At 43.8% G+C, this 18,543-nt stretch overlaps 1 protein-coding gene across 1 annotated transcript in view; it reads left to right on the top strand.

Annotated features, from left to right (window-relative positions):
* Window positions 1–5,405: 5,405 nt before the first annotated feature.
* Snx3 (sorting nexin 3) overlaps window positions 5,406–18,543 on the top strand; it is a 33,316-nt gene continuing 20,178 nt past the window's right edge. The window contains exon 1 of the mRNA NM_017472.4: window positions 5,406–5,844. Within this exon, the coding sequence (NP_059500.2) occupies window positions 5,683–5,844 (162 nt within the window). The 5' untranslated portion in view covers window positions 5,406–5,682. The remainder of the gene's footprint in view (window positions 5,845–18,543) is intronic.

An 18,543-nucleotide genomic window follows, 5' to 3' on the forward strand; every position in this document is an offset into this window, starting at 1 on the left:
ACAAAACAAAAAGCCTACCCAGATTCTCAAAAGACTCACATGGCCTAATATGGCCTCATAGTCTGAAAAGCTGTGGGAGAAACTTGTGCTGTAAACAGGGATGTGTGAGGCTCCATATTTTCCTTTCCTTTTTGATTTTTAATTTTAGTATTGTTGGTGTATGTGGGATGTGTGTGCAGGTGGACACATGCCAGGATGAGCATGTGGAGGTCTGAGGACAACTCTGTGAAGTTGGTTCTCTCCTTCCACTGTAACTTGGGTTCTGGGGCTGCAACTTAGGTCGTCCAGGATTGCAGAATGAGCACCTGTCTATTTTGAGACAGGGTCTTAGTAGTTTGGACTGGCCTCTAACTCCGTTTGTTTGTTTGTTTGTTTGTTTTTTGTTTTTTGAGACAGGGTTTCTCTGTATAGCCCTGGCTGTCCTGGAACTCACTCTATAGACCAGGCTGGCCTTGAACTCAGAAATCTACCTGCCTCTGCCTCCCAAGTGCTAGGATTAAAGTCATGTGCCACCACTGCCCAGCATGGTCTCTAACTCCTTATGTGGCTGAAGATGACCTTGAATTCTTGATCTTCTTGCCTCTACCCTCCAAGTGCTGGGATTACAACTCTGTACGGTCATGCCCAACTTCTCTGTCTCTCTCTGTCTGTCTCTGTCTCTGTCTCTCTCTGTCTCTCTCTCTGTGTCTGTCTCTGTCTCTCTCTCATGTATATATATGAGCTGATCTGTTAGAAGCAAGGATGCACTGATATAAGAGGGCAAAATAAGAGATTTCTAAACTGGGCGTGGTGGCGCACGCCTTTGATCCCAGTATTTGGGAGGCAGAGGCAGGCAAATTTCTGAGTTCGAGGCCAGCCTGGTCTACAGAGTGAGTTCCAAGACGGCCAGAGCTATACAGAGAAACCCTGTCTCGAAAAAAAAAAAAAAAAAAAAAAAAAAAGAAAAGAAAAGAAAAACAAACAAACAAAAAAAAAGAGATTTCTCAGGTGTATTGACATCTCAAATGAAATTGTTAACTGTGAATTTGCTAAGGTGCTATTCAGTAAGGAATTTTCTTGAGGACTGCCTGGAGATGGGTCAGAATGTGAGGATTAAAGAAAGGGCTTTGAATTGGAAAAAGATCTAGAAGAGACAAGGCTGATCTTTGCCACCCTAAATCTTCTTAGTGTGCTGTGGTTCCAGATCCTGACTCTCTGGACGTCCAATTACTTGCTTTTGTTTCCCTCTGAGATTTCTGGGTTTGGAGAAGTAACCTTCTAATCAAATAAGAAGGCAGTTGATAAAATACACCCGTAAGCGACATTTAAGATGAAAACATTAAGATGAAAATTATAAATTGGGTGGAGTGGTAGAGGCCTCTGTCAGATGCATATATTTGATTAAAATATTTGGGCCCACACTTTTTGCTTATTGTCCATTTGAATTTCCTTTTTTCAGAGGTCATATGTAATACTGATAAGCACTGACATCTCCCTTTTGAAAGGGGGTCTCACTGTAGCTCTGGCTAGCCTGGACTATGCTATATATAGACCAGGCTGGCCTTGAACTCTCAGAGATCTATCTGTCTCCTGAATGTTGAGAATAAAGAAAGGCATGAGCCACTACACCCGGCTTCCTCCATTTTTCATTAGAACACTTTTGCTCTGTGTTGTGTGTGTGTGTGTGTGTGTGTGTGTGTGTGTGTGTTTGAAACGGGGTTTCTCTGTGTAGCCCTGGCCATCCTGGAACTCACTCTGTAGACCAGGCTGGCCTCGAACTTAGAAATCCACCTGCCTCTGCCTCCCAAGTGCTGGGATTAAAGGCATGCACCACCACTGCCCAGTTTGCTGTGTATTTTTTATCCTGAAAGTTATGCATTTACTGATAGGTTATTTCTTCACGGCTGGTGAAATGAGATAATTCAAGCTAGATTAGATTATATTAAAAACAGGTTTATTGGGAAGCTGCTCTTGGGAGGTCAGGTTCACTGGCCCCAAGGACCTAGGCCAGGGAAAATCGCCATGTGGAAAGGAGGGGAGGATGGGAAGGGAGAGAGAAAGAAAGGGCATGCGTGCAGAGAGAGAAGAAAAGAAGAGCACAAGACATTTGGATTTTATAGGGAGGAGCCTCTGGGGGAAGGGCAGTCCAGCCCCTGGGCTGGAAAGTTCAAGCTTGGGGACAGGGTAAGCCAGGTAGGGACTGAGGGATGCTGGGAGAACTGGAGGCCAGGTCTGCTTTGGTCTGTAAAATGTGCACCTCAGTCCCAGGTCGGGGAGTCCTGAAACCAACCACTTCCCTGACTGGGTTTGGAATCACTAAGGACACAGACTTTACAAGTGTGTGAGAGTGTTTCCCAAGAGGTTAAACTGAAGGAGGAAGCAGCATCACCACCAATGGATTAGGGGCTGTGCCTGAATAAAAACTGAAAAGAAAATGCCAACATTCACTGTTTTCTGCTTCCGGGTCTCCCAGCTGTGAGGAGTCCCGGCTGTGTGCCCCTGCCTGTCTGCCCCTCCACCCCTACAACCTCTGCTATGCCTTCCCACTGTGACAGACTGTGCTCTCTTAAACCCCGAGCCAAGATAAATCCTTTTCTCCTTACATTGTTTCCTGTTGGGCATTTTGTCACAGCAAAAACTCAGAGTAACTAATACAGTTGTTTCCCACATTGTTTAAGACAGACACTCTTCTCTAGAGGTTCTAAGTTCTACAACTTTCCAATTTTCTCTCTCTCTCTCTCTCTCTCTCTCTCTCTTTTGAGACAGGATCTCAATATGAATCTCAAGATGGTCTCCAATGAAGAGTTTCGTGCCTCAGTCTTCTGACTGCTAGGATTATAGGCACATATCTCCAAACCCAGCACCTATTATTTCTAGTCATGGTCTCGGGTGTCCAAGCTGGCTTTGAACTCTTGTTTCTCTTTCTTCCACTGAGTGCTAGGATCACAGCCATTTAATGTGGTGCTGGGATCGACCCCACGGCCCCATTGCACGATAGGCAGCCATTCTCCCAACCACACTGTATTCAGACCCTCTCTTTATTAATTTAACTCTTGAACTCAGTTTTTGAGAAAAAGTTCTCATGCAAATCTCTGAATTTGGTATGTACCCCAGGGTGTCCTTGAAGTCCACATGCTTTCCCACTGAGTTCTGAGATTTGGTTATTTTGGTCATTGTTATGAATCAGATTCATTGTTTTCTCTGTTTGTTTCTTTAAAACTTTTTCTGTTGCCATTATAACTAGGCATTTGTCTAGACAATACAAAATTACTGTTACTTTCACTTAGCCACTGTATTCTCTTTAATTCTAGATTATTCTCTCTCCCCTGTATGTATGTGCACTATGGTGTGTCTATGTGTGTCTATGTGTGTGTAGCAAGCATGGTGTGTGTAGGTGTGTGTCTATGTGTGTGCATGTGTGTATATGTGTGTGTTTATGTATGTGTGTCTGTGTCTATGTATGTGTCTATGTGTGTCTACGTGTGTATGTGTGTATATGTGTGTGTCTATATATGTGTGTCTGTCTATGTCTGTGTGTGTATGTGTGTGTCTATGTCTGTGTGTGTATGTGTGTGTCTATGTCTGTGTGTGTATGTGTGTGTCTATGTCTGTATGTGTGTATGTGTGTGTGAATGTGTGTGTCTATGTATGTATATGTGTGTGTATGTGTCTATGTGTGTATGTGTGTGTGTGTGGGAGGGCACTCAAGCATGTTGTGTGTAAGCCAGCATCCATGTACTCTTTCATTACTCTTAGTTGTTTCTCTGAAGTATCAAGTCTCTCTGAGCCTGGAGCTCCTTGTTTTGTAGTTCTCTACCCCAACTCACCCCACCCCAACCCAGGCTAAGAGTTTTCAAAACCTGAGTGACTCCCCTATCTCCTCACCCCACCCCACCCCACCCCACCTCACCCCCACAGTGTTGTAGTTACTGGTACTGCAAGTCTTGTTGTTGCATGAATTTGGGGGTCCAAACTCAGGTCCTCGTACTTGCACGACAAGCACTGTTAATCAGTAGCCCGTATCTCCAACTCTTTTCAGATCTGTATTCTCCTGTACTCTGGAAATAAACTAACTTTGGAACTTGCTAGCTTTATGGTTGTGCTACACTGCTGTTTTTGTAGGCTGACTTGAAGGGACTCTAAGGTCACGTGACGCTGCCTAGGCCACGTAATGGCTTTGTTCAGGTATTGGGTTGACAACCGGATGCACTAGCTCCTGGTATCCTGGTTCTTGGCACTCCCCTATCTTCCTGTCTCCCTTCAGCTTCCTGAGTCTTTCCCTGGTCCTTTTTTCCATTTTGTATAAAGGCTTCTCTAAGTAGCATTCCAAGTACAATTTGAGATTTACCGCTTAAAAACAAAACACATTTACCAGGATTTGTGGGAAACAAGAGTGGCCGCTTACCCAGACAGGGTTCCCGGCCTTCATCTTGTCTTTCTTATTTTGCTTTCTTATTTCAGGGGCCAGACCAGTCTTTAGGCACTGTTTGACCTTAGTTTGAGCTTATCAGGTTTAAAAAATTCCACTCCCTTATTTACTGCTTCGAATCTATCAGTGTAGAACAGGGTGACCTTGAAACTTCTGAGTCTCAGCCTTCTGAGTGCTGGCATTACATTATGCCGGGATTAATGTCCTTCTTGGGGACTGGACCCAGGACTTTATGAATCCTAGGCAATCAATCTACCAACTGAGTTACATCATCATTTTTTGTTTGTTTTTTGAGGGCTACTGTGTAGCCCTGGCTGTCAACTCACTCTGTAGACCAGTGGCCTAGAACTCAGAAATCCCGCCTGCCTCTGCCTCCACCACGCCTGGCTAAAAAGCCTTTTGTTTTGTTTTGGTTTTGTTTTGTGTTTTTTTCAAGACAGGGTTTCTCTGTATAGCCCTGGCTGTCCTGGAACTCACTTTGTAGACCAGGCTGGCCTCGAACTCAGAAACCCGCCTGCCTCTGCCTCCCAAGTGCTGGGATTAAAGGCCTGCGCCACCACCGCCCGGCTCTCCCTTGGTTTTTAAAGATAAGGTCTCATGTAGCCCAGGCTGGCCTCGAGCTCCTGATTCTCCGCTCTCCATTTGCCAAAGGTCAGGATTACAGATGTGTACTGATTCATTTGAGACGTTTATTAAAGGTTTCTAGAAATGAATTTCCAGGGATCACAGTGATGCACTGGATTGGCTGTCTTACAGCATAGGCAGTTTTGTCTCCTCCCTGCCGTCCCAACGACTGCCTTCACTGCGCCAGAACAGCTAAAATCGTTTCCGGAGTCCCTCCCCGCAGAGAAGCTGGGTCAGAAAAGCCGGAAACCCACACCTCCTCCCCAGAGCTCCCCTACTACGCCTGCGCGTCACTCGGCGGCGGCGCGCTCGCCCGAGGCATTGTGGTTATTGTAGTCTCCCCATATCCTTGGCGCCCACAGTCCCGTGACGCCGCCGCGCCTCAGCCCCACCCCGCAGTGTCCCTCGGGGCCGCCGCGGGGCCTGCGAACCGGGCGCGGCGTTCAGGCCAGTCAGCTGTTTCTCCCTGGGCAGAGGGCGGAAGCCCGAGCAGCCTGGGGCGGAGCTTCGCGCGGAACGAACGCCCACCCGTCCTACGTGCTCGTTCGTCTCCGTTCGCTGCGCGCGAGCCGGGAGTCCCCGCGGCGGGCGGCGGTGGCGTTGGCGGAAGGCGGTGGAGAGAAGCCCGCGGCTGCCGCGGCGACAGCGAAATGGCGGAGACGGTAGCGGACACCCGGCGGCTCATCACCAAGCCGCAGAATCTGAATGACGCCTACGGGCCGCCCAGCAACTTCCTCGAGATCGACGTGAGCAACCCGCAGACCGTGGGGGTCGGCCGGGGCCGCTTCACCACCTACGAGATCAGGGTCAAGGTGAGGCGTCCGCCCCTCTCCCGCATCCCTCGCTCCGGGGCCGCCAAGTCCCGCCGGACCCCGGCGCGGGGCCTTGAGGTCTCAGCGGCCGCCCAGGCCAGACGCCCCTGCGAGGCAGCTTGTCTGCGGGCGGAGGCGTGAGCCAGGGTTTCGCTCGCTCTCCGTGGACAGTTTGTATGGGGACCAGCTCGCTGGCTCCGGTAGAAGGTGCTGGAAGACGAGGGCGTGGGTTGAGCTCTGCTAGCCGAGATCTCAGGCAGCTGATCTGGGCTTGACATTTGAGTTGAAGAGGTAGATCTTTCGAGAACACTGTTCTCCGAAAAGAGAGCTAGGTGTGACTGAGGAAGAAAGGGGGAGGGGGGCGTGTGTGCGCAAAGTTGAAGCCCTCTCTCCCTCCCTGTCTCTTTTTTTTTTTTTTCCTGGACGCTTACCAAGACGTAGTGAAGCCAAGCTTAGCTGCTCTTTCCAGGCCTGTCTCAAGCTACAGTAAGAGTATCCTGGGCCGTACACGTCTGTGAGCAGAACTTGATGGCGAGTTCACGGGAGCGCGTCAGATTTTTGTGGTAGGGCTCAACCAAGCGGTTAGCAGCGATGAGAAATGGTTGACCTTAGCATGCTTGGCTGTCCTGCTGAAGGCCTAGGTGTGTGGAATGTCATCTTCCTCAGTGTCCAAAAAAGCAACTGCCCGGGACTAGGGAACCCTACTCATCTAAGTGTCTGGCTTTAGCTTTTTCACTTCAACTGAAAAAAGGAATAGGGTGAAGTAGAAACGTACTCTTAGAATCCCATAACTAATGGGGTTTTGGCAGTAAGTAATTTAGATGATTCGAGGGACACTAAATGAAAGTACTGCTTTTTTTACTCTGTAGAGCAGGATGGAAGGGTTTTTCCACATTTGAAAAAAAAACTTATTAAATTAATTCATTGCTAAAAATTAAATATTAAATAGTAACCATGAGAATTTTGGCCTTAGAGGACTCATGATCATTGTTAACATTAGCCTTTTTTTTTTTTTTTCGAGACAGGGTTTCTCTGTATAGCCCTGGCTGTCCTGGAACTCACTCTGTAGACCAGGCTGGCCTCGAACTCAGAAATCCGCCTGCCTCTGCCTCCCGAGTGCTGGGATTAAAGGCATGCGCCACCACGCCCAGCTTAACATTAGCTTTTATGTGAAGGAATTTCTTATTAAAGTAAGCACTTTTTGTGTGGTAAACAGAATTTGCCATCCTAGTCATTTTTAAGTTGTACGGCCCAGGAGTGCTGTATATATTTAGCTTGTGAAACTTACACACTTTTAAAGAATGGTTGAACTAATCAAACTTTTTTCCCCTATGAGATAGAATCTCATATGTAGGCTCCTGACTGGCCTTGAATTTACTATGTAGACCAGGCTGGCCCCAACTGCTGGAATTAAAAGTTGTGTGTCTCTCTGTCTTTGGATCATCAAACTTTTGAGATATTAAGCTTAAATGGCCTGGTTTTTCAGGCTACTCATTGAACTGTATAGATGTGTAAAACATGAGCCAAATTAGTATCTTGTTTTCTGAAGATTGCAAAATTCAGGCTTCCGTGGACCTAGGGAAATAAATTCTTACCCAAGCCTGTTTTAAAGGGGGATAATTTTCGGTGCTAGGGTGACAGCTCAGTGCTCAAGAACACTTAATTGATTTGGATTTGAGTTCAGTTCCCTGCACCCACATAACGTGGCTCACACACCTCTCACTGCAGGTTCAGGAGTTCCAATGCCCTCTTCTGGTCCCTTTGAGCACCTTCAGACACGTGGCACATAGACATTCATACTTTAAAAAAAAAAAAAACCTAATAAAATTTTTAAAAGGTGATTTTTTTTTTTCTTTTTAGCTTTGGGGATGATTTTTGTCATTAATATATGGCCTGTCACAAAAAAGAACTTCCTCTTTTGCCTTTATTCACCAGCATGTTTTTCCCTGTGTTAGCATGAAACTTGGTATTCCTGTTTCTGAACTTCCATGGCTACTGCTTCCTGTCCCAGTTGAGTTGGATCCGCCCTCACTTCCTCCACATAAGGAGAGTCAGTGCTTATCTTGCTGAGTAGTCGTTAAGGGATCCTAGTAGATGACTCTTTCCTAAAATACTCGAGCCTTTATTTCCAAAGAGTGAATATGACATTGGGATATAACTATGAACGAACGGCCTGGCTCCGGACGTAGAAAACAGTCCTTTTTAAGAGTGATTAGTGAGTTAGATAATTAAATAAACTGTATACTTACTCTGCTTTATTTTTTCTTGTTTCTTTTTTTTTCTTTTCTTTTTGGTTTTTCGAGACAGGGTTTCTCTGTGTAGCCCTGACTGTCCTTGAACTCACTCTGTAGACCAGGCTGGCCTCGAACTCAGAAATCCACCTGCCTCTGCCTCCCGAGTGCTGGGATTAAAGGTGTGTGCCACCACGCCCGGCTTATTTTTTATTATGAGGCAGTTGGTTGTATGTTAGTGAGTGTTGTATGTTAATTAGAAGTATGGTACCCAACAATAAAACATTGTTTTCTTTTTCTCTTCTTTCTTTTTTTCTTTCTTTCTTTTTCTTTCTTTCTTTTTTCTTTTTTTCTTTTCTTTTTTTTTTTTTTTTTTTTTTGTGTGTGTGTGGCTGGAGAGACAGCCATGGGTGCTGGGAACTAAACTCTTATATTTTTGGTTCTAAGCCTAGACTTTAATGGCTGAGCCATCTCTCCAGCCTCCAACAATAAAACATAATTGAGGTTCTAATGCTTAGAAAATGTTGGAGTTATTCTTAGTATATAATGTATTGACTGAGAGAAAACTCAGGACACCATGTAGTAAGACACTAGGCTTTACTTAAGCAGCATACGATATTTGTGAGTAATGATGATCTTGTATGAAGGTAGGATGGGTTGTAGCTCATGCCTTTAATCCCAGTACTTGAGTGGCAGAGGCAGGCAGGCTGGTCTGTGTAGTTCCAGGATAGGAGGGAAGGTAGAACAAATTTTGTTTATTGCTATTCTAAACTGTTGATACTCTCCCTCATTTCCACTGCTTGCCTTTCGCCATTGTATTTACCATGGAGGAAGCCATTTTATTTTTCAGAGTTTGGGCCTTTAAACTATCTTACAGTTAAACTCTAATTCTAGCCTTGAGAAAATGTTCAGTTTTATAGGGACTGATTGAAATTGCTCCAATTCACAGGGTAATTTCATCTAGATGGTGGCACTTTAGAATACAAGTTTCCCAATCTCCATTTATCTTTTCTCTTTGAGAACAGTGTTTAAGACTATTAGGATCTCTTGATTAGTATCTCTGGGCTTCTGAAAATAATTGGCACAGTGTTACTGTTTTTTTAAATTGTCGTAATGGGTAGGTACAGCAGCGAGCACTGTAAATGATTAAAGGTCTGGGAAAGTGTAGGGTCCAGATTATTCGGCATATTAAAGAGACGGCTGGAAAGGAAACTCAGCCACTGCTCAAATGAAGTTTGTTAATAGTTTGGGGATTTTTTTCAATAATTTAGACTCTACTATTGTACCTGGAGAAAATTGAGATTCCTTCTTGAGGTTTTAGCTAGCCTTGGATTAAAAAATAAATACCATTTCCTAGTAGAATGAGGTACCAAAAATTAAGGTTCTACTTCCCTTTCCATGAAGGAAGCCCTTGGTAGTCACACCTGCCTTCCAGTGACTGACACCCAATACTCACACCAAGTCTGGCCCCTTTTAAATATAAATACCTACTAAATGAAAGGTCAGCAGGCAACTACATTTTTGAGTGTTAACTTGAAGTTGATACTAAAATGGATTGCCTTATTATCAGAAACACACTTGGCATGAACGTCTATCTTCTTTGAGACAAGTCTGATACAAAAAGAAGCCATCTTGTTTTGTACCTAACTAAATAGCTATTTGAAATTGACATTAAAGTTTAAAGCTTAATACCAACATTGATCGTCTTAACAAGTGAGGTGCTCGATAGAAGTAGCAAAATGGCTGGGTATCCTAGCACTTAGGAGGCAGAGGCTAGCCTGGTCAACTTAGGGCGTTTCAGGCCAACCAGGACTACATAGGGAGACCTTGTCTCGAGTAGCAGCTTGATAACATTCACCATTCTAAAGACGTCTAGGTTTTTCTTTGCGCTCAGTCTTCTGATATTAAATTTGGAAGTATTTTATTAAAGGGTCAGAATAGTATGTATGTATGTATGTATGTATTTATGTATTTATGTATGTATATATTCATTTATTTATATTGTGATTTTTAAGTCAGTGTTGCCCTTCAACTCACTCTAGCTTTTTATTCCTGTTCCTTTTGCCTACATTTCAGAAGTTACTATATCACAGGCCTGCACCACCATGCCTGGCCAAAGTCTGGGTTTCTGTTTTTGTTTTTGTTTTTGTTTTTTTTGGGGGGGGTTGTTTTTGTTTTTGACAGTATCTCATTTAACTCTGACTGGCTTTGAGCTCACAGAGACCCATTTGCCTCTATCTCCAAGGCATGGGATTGAAGGCATGTGTCACTGTACCCAACTGAAAACCAGATCCTTTTAAAAATACATTTATTCTATCTGTATGCATGCCTGTGCTTCACAGTCATTCTGGGTGCCTTCAGGGGTCAGAAGATGTTAGGTCTCCTGGAGCTGGAGTTAAGATGTTTGTAAAGCATTGTGTGGGTGCTGGGAATTGAACCCAGGTTCTCCGCAAAAGCAGCAATTGCTCTAAACTCCTGAGCCCAAATCAGGTCATCTTGATGCCAGAGGGCAGTTGTCCAATCTTCATAGTTCTTTCAGTTACTCAGCTAGCCATGGATTTGGGGTGTTTTGTTTTTCTTTCTTTTTTGAGACAGGGTCTTTCTATGTAGTCTTAGCTGGCCTTGAACTCAGAAATCCTCCTGCCTCTGTCTCCTGAGTGCTGAGAATAAAGGGGTGTACTACCACACACAGCTGAAAGATGTTCTAATTACACATTTGAGATCGGTTGTAATTGACTTTTGAAGATTATTTTTTTAGAATTAGTTTTTATGTGTGTGAATGTTCTGCCTATATGTGCATGTGTACCTTGCAAGCCTGGTGGTGCCACAGAAGCCAGAAGAGAGCAATGGATCTCCTAGAACAAGTGCTCTTACCCACTGAACCATCTCTCCAGGCCTGTGATTGCTTTTTCTGGATCTCCACCAAGTGGAGTCACTCGTTGATGGCAGAAGGTTGTGTTCTAACTTAACACCAGCCTTAAAAGAATCTCATAGGGGCTGGAGAGATGGCTCAGTGGGTAAGAGCACTGACTGTTCTTCCAAAGGTCCTGAGTTCAATTCCCAGCAACGACATGGTGGCTCACAACCATCTACAATGTGATCTGATGCTCTCTTCTAGTGTGTCAGAAGACTACAGTGTACTCATACACATTAAATAAACAAATAAATAAACCTGGGGGGGGGGAGAGAAAATATTATAAAGGCAGTGGCAACTGAAAAAAAGCCCTGTTCGGATTTCTGAGTTTGAGGACAGCCAGGGCTACACAGAGAAACCCTGTCTCGGGGGAAAAAAAAAAGCCCTGCTGTCTTCTATTAGATGATTAGAAACTCAGATCTATATTCAGCTTAAAAGAGTCGGAAACAAAGGCACAAAGCTTTTCTCCTCCCCAAAGGAAGTAGTTTGCTTAATGCACAAGAGCTACTGTAAGTCTTTGGTACAGGCTGCAATTGTTTTTTTATTTAAAAAATACATTAAACTTGTTATATCTACACCCTAATTTTGGTGTATTCAGATGTTTTAACCCTTGGAAGGGCGTTCCAGTGTTGCCATGCTTGAGATGTAGAAGTTGACGTCAGCAGGTAAGGTGTGCCTGAAAACCAGCTGAGAAGATGGTCAGAGTCTGTTGTGAAGAGGTGACCAGGAGAGCGTTGGTCTAATGCTGTGAGGGGAGGAATTTCTCCCTTGATAGCTGTTCTATGGGGCCACAGCAGAGCTCCACTTAAGATGAAAGTGCACTTCACTCAGGACTGGGATGTACTTCCTCTCCGCTCTCATGACTTATCCCATAGCACTCAGGTTGAATGTCCCCTTTGTAGAGATTTTGCTGACCCTGCCTCACTAGACTAGCTTTACTTCCTGTGTGCCCTAGTTGCCCTGTTTCTTGTTGGTGGCTGTCTGTGATTCCTGGATCTCACTAGAAGTTCCTAAAAGATGAAGACTGTCATACACACCCTCGTCCCACACCATACACTGCTCAGCACAAAGTGGACACCTAGATTCACACCTGTTCAGGACATTAGCTTGCTGAAGGTCCTAACTCTTAGTGGTAAAGCTGGGATTTAAATCTGATAGAGTGTATACCTGTTCTACCAACCTCATACATCCATGGCATGTGGCGAGCTTTTGAGTCCCATTAGAGATGCTCTTAACTAGATAGATAAGGCTTGGGCATTGGTACTTTAACAAGTATCCCAGCAAGGCACTTTTGACACCTAATTAGGAATTTTCTCACTGTGTACTATGTGGTCTCCCTGGGAAATACAGGCAGTAGGGAAGACTGAGAAAAACAGAGCTATACTTGTTAGTAGCCTTGATGGGATTGGAAGGGTTCTAAAATAGTTATAATAAATACAAATATATCAGATCCTGTGAAAACAACTATGGATAATTTTCAAAGATAGAAAATGTGTTTTGGGGGCTGGTGAGATGGCTCGGCGAGTAAGAGCACTGACTGCTCTTTCAAAGGCCCTGAGTTCAAATCCTAGCAACCACATGGTGGCTCACAACCATCCATAACAAAAATCTGATGCCCTCTTCTGGAGTGTCTGAAGACAGCTACAGTGTACACACATATAATAAATAAATCTTTAAAAAGAAAATGTGTTTTGGCTGGGTAGTGGTGGCACACAACTTTAATCCTAGCACTTGGGAGGCAAAGGCAGGTGGATTTCTGAGTTTGAGGCCAGCCTGGTCTACAGAGTGAATTCCAGGACAGCCAGGGCTACACAGAGAAACCCTGTCTTGAAAGACAAACAAACAAACAAATGTGTTTTGAAGGAGAGGCAGTTTAATAGGTTAAAAACTGTCAGCTTCTATGGCTTGGTATTTGAAAAGGAGAGACCTAGACTGTACACACCTATGTCTGGTGGGTTTACCTTTAAGCGTATCTATTTTGAAGCCAGAAATCAAGAAAAGACGAATACATGTTTAAGAAAAAAAAAATCTTAGGTTTGAGTAGTTTCTGGGGGCTAGTTCCTTACTAACTGCTCAAAACATTGAGTTTAATAAATCATGGTAGCTCACACCTGCGGTCCCAGCACTTGGAGGCTGGAAGGGAGGATTGATAGGAGTTTGAGGCCAGTTTGGGCTACACAGTGAACTTCAGGCAAAAATAAAAGTTTTTTACAATTAGCCAATAAGTGAACACTTATAAACTATTGCGTGACAGATTCTGTATTGGTTAGGTGCTTGCCTACAAGATGAGGAGCCCTGAGACCTGGGCATATTGGCACACACTTTTATTCCAGCATAGTGACCTGAGATAGCCCTCCAGCAGCCCTGTAAAAAATTAGTTGTGATGGCAAGGGGAGGTGAACATGGAAGAAGCCTAGAACTTGTAGCCAGCCAGCCCAGCCTAATCTCAAAGTCCTGGTGAGAGACTCCTATCTCCAACGTGGGTGGATCCTGAGGAAAAGTACGAAAGATTGACCTCTGGCCTCCACCTGCACTTGGATGCACACACACACTCTGTGTGTCTGTCTCTGTGTGTGTGGGGGGGGGTGGGTGGTAGATTGAAGATGGGGAGAGGGAAAGAGGTAAGTTCAATTCTAGCTTGGTGCACACAGTGAAAATGTGCAGGATGTGTGGTGAGAACCCAAATCTGGCCAGGAGTATGGGTACAGAAGATGGGCCAGTAGAGGGAGCACCTATGTTTTCTGTACTTGACCTGCCTGGGTCGTAGAATACTGATACTGGATTCCGACTACTTGATTCCCCAGGACTCCTTGTTAGCGTCTGACTGAAACATTTCTCTACCCTCTTTCGCGGCTCCATAGACCCTTTTCTACTTTCATGTCTCCCCACATACATGAATAAGTTTTCAACTATACATATGAGAGAATGTATTTTTGTCTTTCTGAACCCAGAAATAATTCCATTTCCATCTATTTTCCTGCAATGTCACAGTTTCAATCTTTTTTTTTTTTTTTTTGTCCTGAGACAGGGTTTCTCTGTGTAGCCCTGGCTGTCCTGGAACTCACTCTGTAGACCAGGCTGGCCTCAAACTCAGAAATCCGCCTGCCTCTGCCTCCCAAGTGCTGGGATTAAAGGCATGTGCCACCACTGCCTGGCTGTTCATCTGTTAATGGACACCAAGGCTGGTTCTGCACACTGGCAGTTGTGTATAGTACAGCAGTAAACAAGGACGTACAGCTGCCTCTGGTTTGCTGACACAGAATCCTTAGACCTAAAGAGTGGTCGTAAATTATAGCTGGGTCATATAATCAATGAACCTTCATACTACTGGTGTCTATGTTCTAACTAACACCCACACAACTCTCCCAATTTACCTTTTTAAAGAAAAATGATAGCCATTCTGACTGGGGTGAGCTAAAGTGTTTTTGTGGTTGTTTTATTTTGTTTTTGGAATCTGAGGGTATTGGTGCACATATCTATGGTTTACCTGTGGGTTTCAGAAGATAACTTTTTTCTTTTTTTTTAAGATGTATTTATTTCATGTATGTGTGTCCACTGTAGCTGTCTTCAGACACACAGAAAGAGGATCTCATATCCCATTACAGATGGTTGTGAGCCATCAGGTGGTTGCTGGGAATTGAACTAAGGACCTCTAGAAGAACAGTCAGTGCTCTTAACCGCTGAGCCATCTTTCCAGCCCTCTGAAAGATAACTTACGGGAGTCTGTTCTCTGCAACGTTTGGGTCCTGGCGGGCTGTAGAGAAGTTGTCAAGTGTAGTGACAAGTGCTTTTACCAGCTAAGCCATCTGCCTGGCCCTTGAGATAGCATCAGTATTCTGATGGCCAAGGATGTTGAACACTTCTGTTACTTCTAAATGTTTTTTTAGCACTGTACGGCAAACCACCCTCAAACTGCTGGTTTATAACAATTTATTCCCACTCATTATTACCTTTGTGGTACCTCTGGCACTTACATGACTGTTAGCCAAATGACTGATATGTTTGGCATTTGATACTGTCACTTGCTACACAGACATAAGGACCTAAGTTCTTATCTCCACCAGCTACCAAAAAGCTGGGTGTGGTGGGCAGTGTCTTTAACCTCAAAACTGAGAGGCAAAGGTTGGCAATACTCTATGGGCTCATTGGGTATTGACTAAAATGATAAGCTCTGGATTCAGTGAGAAAACCCTGTTTTAAATAAGAAGATAGAAAACTGACTTAAGAGGGCTGAGACATGGCTCAGTGATTAAGAACACTGGCTGCTCTTCCACGGGACTTGAGTCTCAGCACCCATGTGATGGCTCACAGTTATCTATAATTCCAGTTCCAGTGGGTTTGATGCTCTCTTCTGGTCTCCCCAGGCATCAGGCACACAGTGATATACAGAAATGCATACATATAAAATACTCATACACATAATATAATTTTTAAAATTTAAGTGATTGAAAAACACATCCTAATGTCAATTCCTGGCTTTCAGGCTTGGCCACACAGCAAGCACAACTTGTACATGCGTATACACTTGGAGAGCACACATGTCAGAAAGAAAAGAAAAAGCTGAATGTCCCTCCCCCCTCTGCCTGGCTCTGAATGTCTTTCTTGATAATAAGTAAATGGTTATAAAGAGAAGAAGTATAAATTTCCCGAAGACAACTCACTTAGGCTAAGTGAGCTAGGTATAGCAGCACATGCTTGTAACCCTGACGCTGCTGAAGGCTGCTGGTCTGGGTTCTTGGTCCAAGGACAGTCCAAGCAACAGGTGAACATCCCCATCTTAAAAACAAATAGGAAAGAAAAGAAGCCGGGCGTGGTGGCACACGCCTTTAATCTCAGCACTTGGGAGGCAGAGGCAGGCGGATTTCTGAGTTCGAGGCCAGCCTGGTCTACAAAGTGAGTTCGAGGACAGCCAGGGCTACACAGAGAAACCCTGTCTCAAAAAAAAAAAAAAAAACAAAAAACCAAAAAGGAAAAATGAGAGGATTATATAATGCTATAGCATTTATTTACTGGGGTTGGGATTGTATGCATGTATATGTACCCAATACACAAGTGCCTGTGTGGCCCGTTAGCTCCACAGGGTGGCATCAAGAGATGGTAGTAGGGCTTTGCCCCTATGTTTTGGGACAGGGTCATTGAGGCTCATACCTTGGTTAGACGGGCTAGTCAACAAGTCCCTGAGATCCTCCTGTCTCAACCTTTGGATGCTGGGACTATAGACACATACCACACTACCCTTTTCTGGGTATCCAAACTCTTGAGTTTCTTGAGTTTGTGTGGCAAAACTGACGCTCCGAACCTTCCATCTCCCCTTCATACACTTTCTTTTTCTGATGTACATACACAACACAATCTTTAACTGTGACATAATTTCAAGCTTTATTGTCAGGCTTTTGACCCACCAGAATTCTAAGCAAGATTCTAGAAGTATCATATTTTTTGCATGCATTAGGAGAAAAGTCCTTTTACATCTTGTGGCTCTTAAGTATCGAAGTACAAAACATACCTAAAGTTTTTTTAAGCTAAAATGTAACTGCACTATTTTCCTGAACTTTAGGTAGACTGTAGGATAATAAGAGCAATGTTTTTTTCATAAGACTATGTGAAGGCTGGGTGTATAAAAGGTACTTGCCCCCTGCAAGTATTGACACTCCAAGTTCAGTCTGAAAGTTAAAACTGAAAAGAGAACCAAATTCCCCTAAATTGTTTTTTTTTTTTGAGTACATATGCATACAGCATACATACATACAAAGAGGTTTTTTGTTTTTTTTTTTAAAGAATTATTTTATGTATGTGAGTACACTGTAGCTGTCTTCAGACACACCAGAAGAGGGCATCAGATTCCATTACATATGGTTGTGAGCCACCATGTGGTTGCTGGGATTTGAACTCAGGACCTTCGCAAGAGCAGTTGGTGCTCTTAACCGCTGAGCCATCTCTCCAGCCCTGTTTTTTTTTTAAAGACTTATTTATTATTATATGTAAGTACACTATATCTATCTTTAGACACACCAGAAGAGGGCGTCAGATCTCATTACAGATGGTTGTGAGCCACCACGTAGTTGCTGGGATTTGAACTCCGGACCTTCGGATGAGCAGTTTGTGCTCTTACCCACTGAGCCATCTCACCAGCCCACAAAGAGGTTTTTTGTTTTTGTTTTCAAGATAGGATGTATTTTTTTTTTTAATGTAGGCTTGGCTATCTTAGACCAGGCTGATCTCAAACTCAAACTGCCTGTCTCTGCTTCCCAAGTGCTGAGGTTAAAGGTGGTTACCACCATGCCCACCCAGCTTGAGAATTATTTGATGTCCATACCATGTCAGTGGTATACACTTGTGATCCCTGTACTGGGTAGAGACAGGAGATTCAGTAGTTGATGTCTATTTTTTTGTTAACATCCTGCTCTACGTGATGAGTACCAGCCTATGCAGAGAGACCATGGCTAAGAAAGAGGAAAAAAGGAAAGCTTCAGGTGTTTAGGCCATCAATTATGAAACTCTCAGTTATTTGGTGAATTACTGAGGAGTGTGTTCTTTGGTCTTCTCTGCTCTAGAATTTTCCTAATACAGTACCCAGCAATCATTTAAGTTTGCCAGAGGGTGTTAATTTTAATTTCATGTATGTGAGTATTTGCACTAATTTATGTCTGTGCAGTGTGTGGATACAATGCCTGCAGAGACCAGAAGAGGGAGTTGGATCCACTGGGACTAGAGTTATAGATGGTTGTGAGCTGCCATGTAGATGCTAGGAATTGAGCCTAGCTCCTCTAGAACAGAAGTGCTTAGCCTCTGAGCTATCTCTCCAGCCCCTAGCAATCATTTAAGTTGGAATGTTAGATTCCTACTACCAGATATCCATTTGCCTAGTCTCTCAGAAATTAATTTTGGCTTGTTCAGTTTGTGCTTATTTGATCATAACTGATGGTGGCCTCTGAGATGGACAGGACAGCTTTTAATAGAGGAACCAGGATGTACTAGAATGTGGCTCCCTGACTTTCGCCGATCTCTGGTCTGTTTTAATTACTTGTCACTCTGTCTGGTCAATGATACTTCCATGCCAAACTCGATGTGGATTGACTTCACATCCCATTCTCTTAAGTGACCTCTTGATAACCTTGTTTGGAGACAGGGTTTCCCTGTGTAGCCCTACCAGGCTGTCCTGAAACTCATTCTGTAGATCAGTCTGGCATCAAATGCAGAGATCCACTTGTCTCTGTCTCCCAAGTGCTGGGATTAAAGGCATGCAGCACCACGAGTCACTTATTCTTAATACTTTGGCCAGTTATGAGTCTGCAATATATACGGCCCACTGCAAAAACTCTGATTAAAGTTAAGGACACTGTCGATCTATGGGCAAAAAATAAAAAGAAACATAAAATTTTGAAGACAGTTTGACAGAGACACATCATGTCCATTGTTTCTATTTGTTGTTTATTTTAGGGATTTGCTTCAAAGTCTGTAATGTGAACCAGTTTCTCAGAGCAGAGTTTTTGTTTTTTCTTCAGAGGGTTTTAAGCCTAGCCTCCTGGACCATTGTACACTAGTGATTAGCCA

The sequence above is a fragment of the Mus musculus genome, chromosome 10, assembly GCF_000001635.26.
Source record: "Mus musculus strain C57BL/6J chromosome 10, GRCm38.p6 C57BL/6J".
NCBI classification, from domain to species: Eukaryota; Metazoa; Chordata; class Mammalia; order Rodentia; family Muridae; genus Mus; species Mus musculus.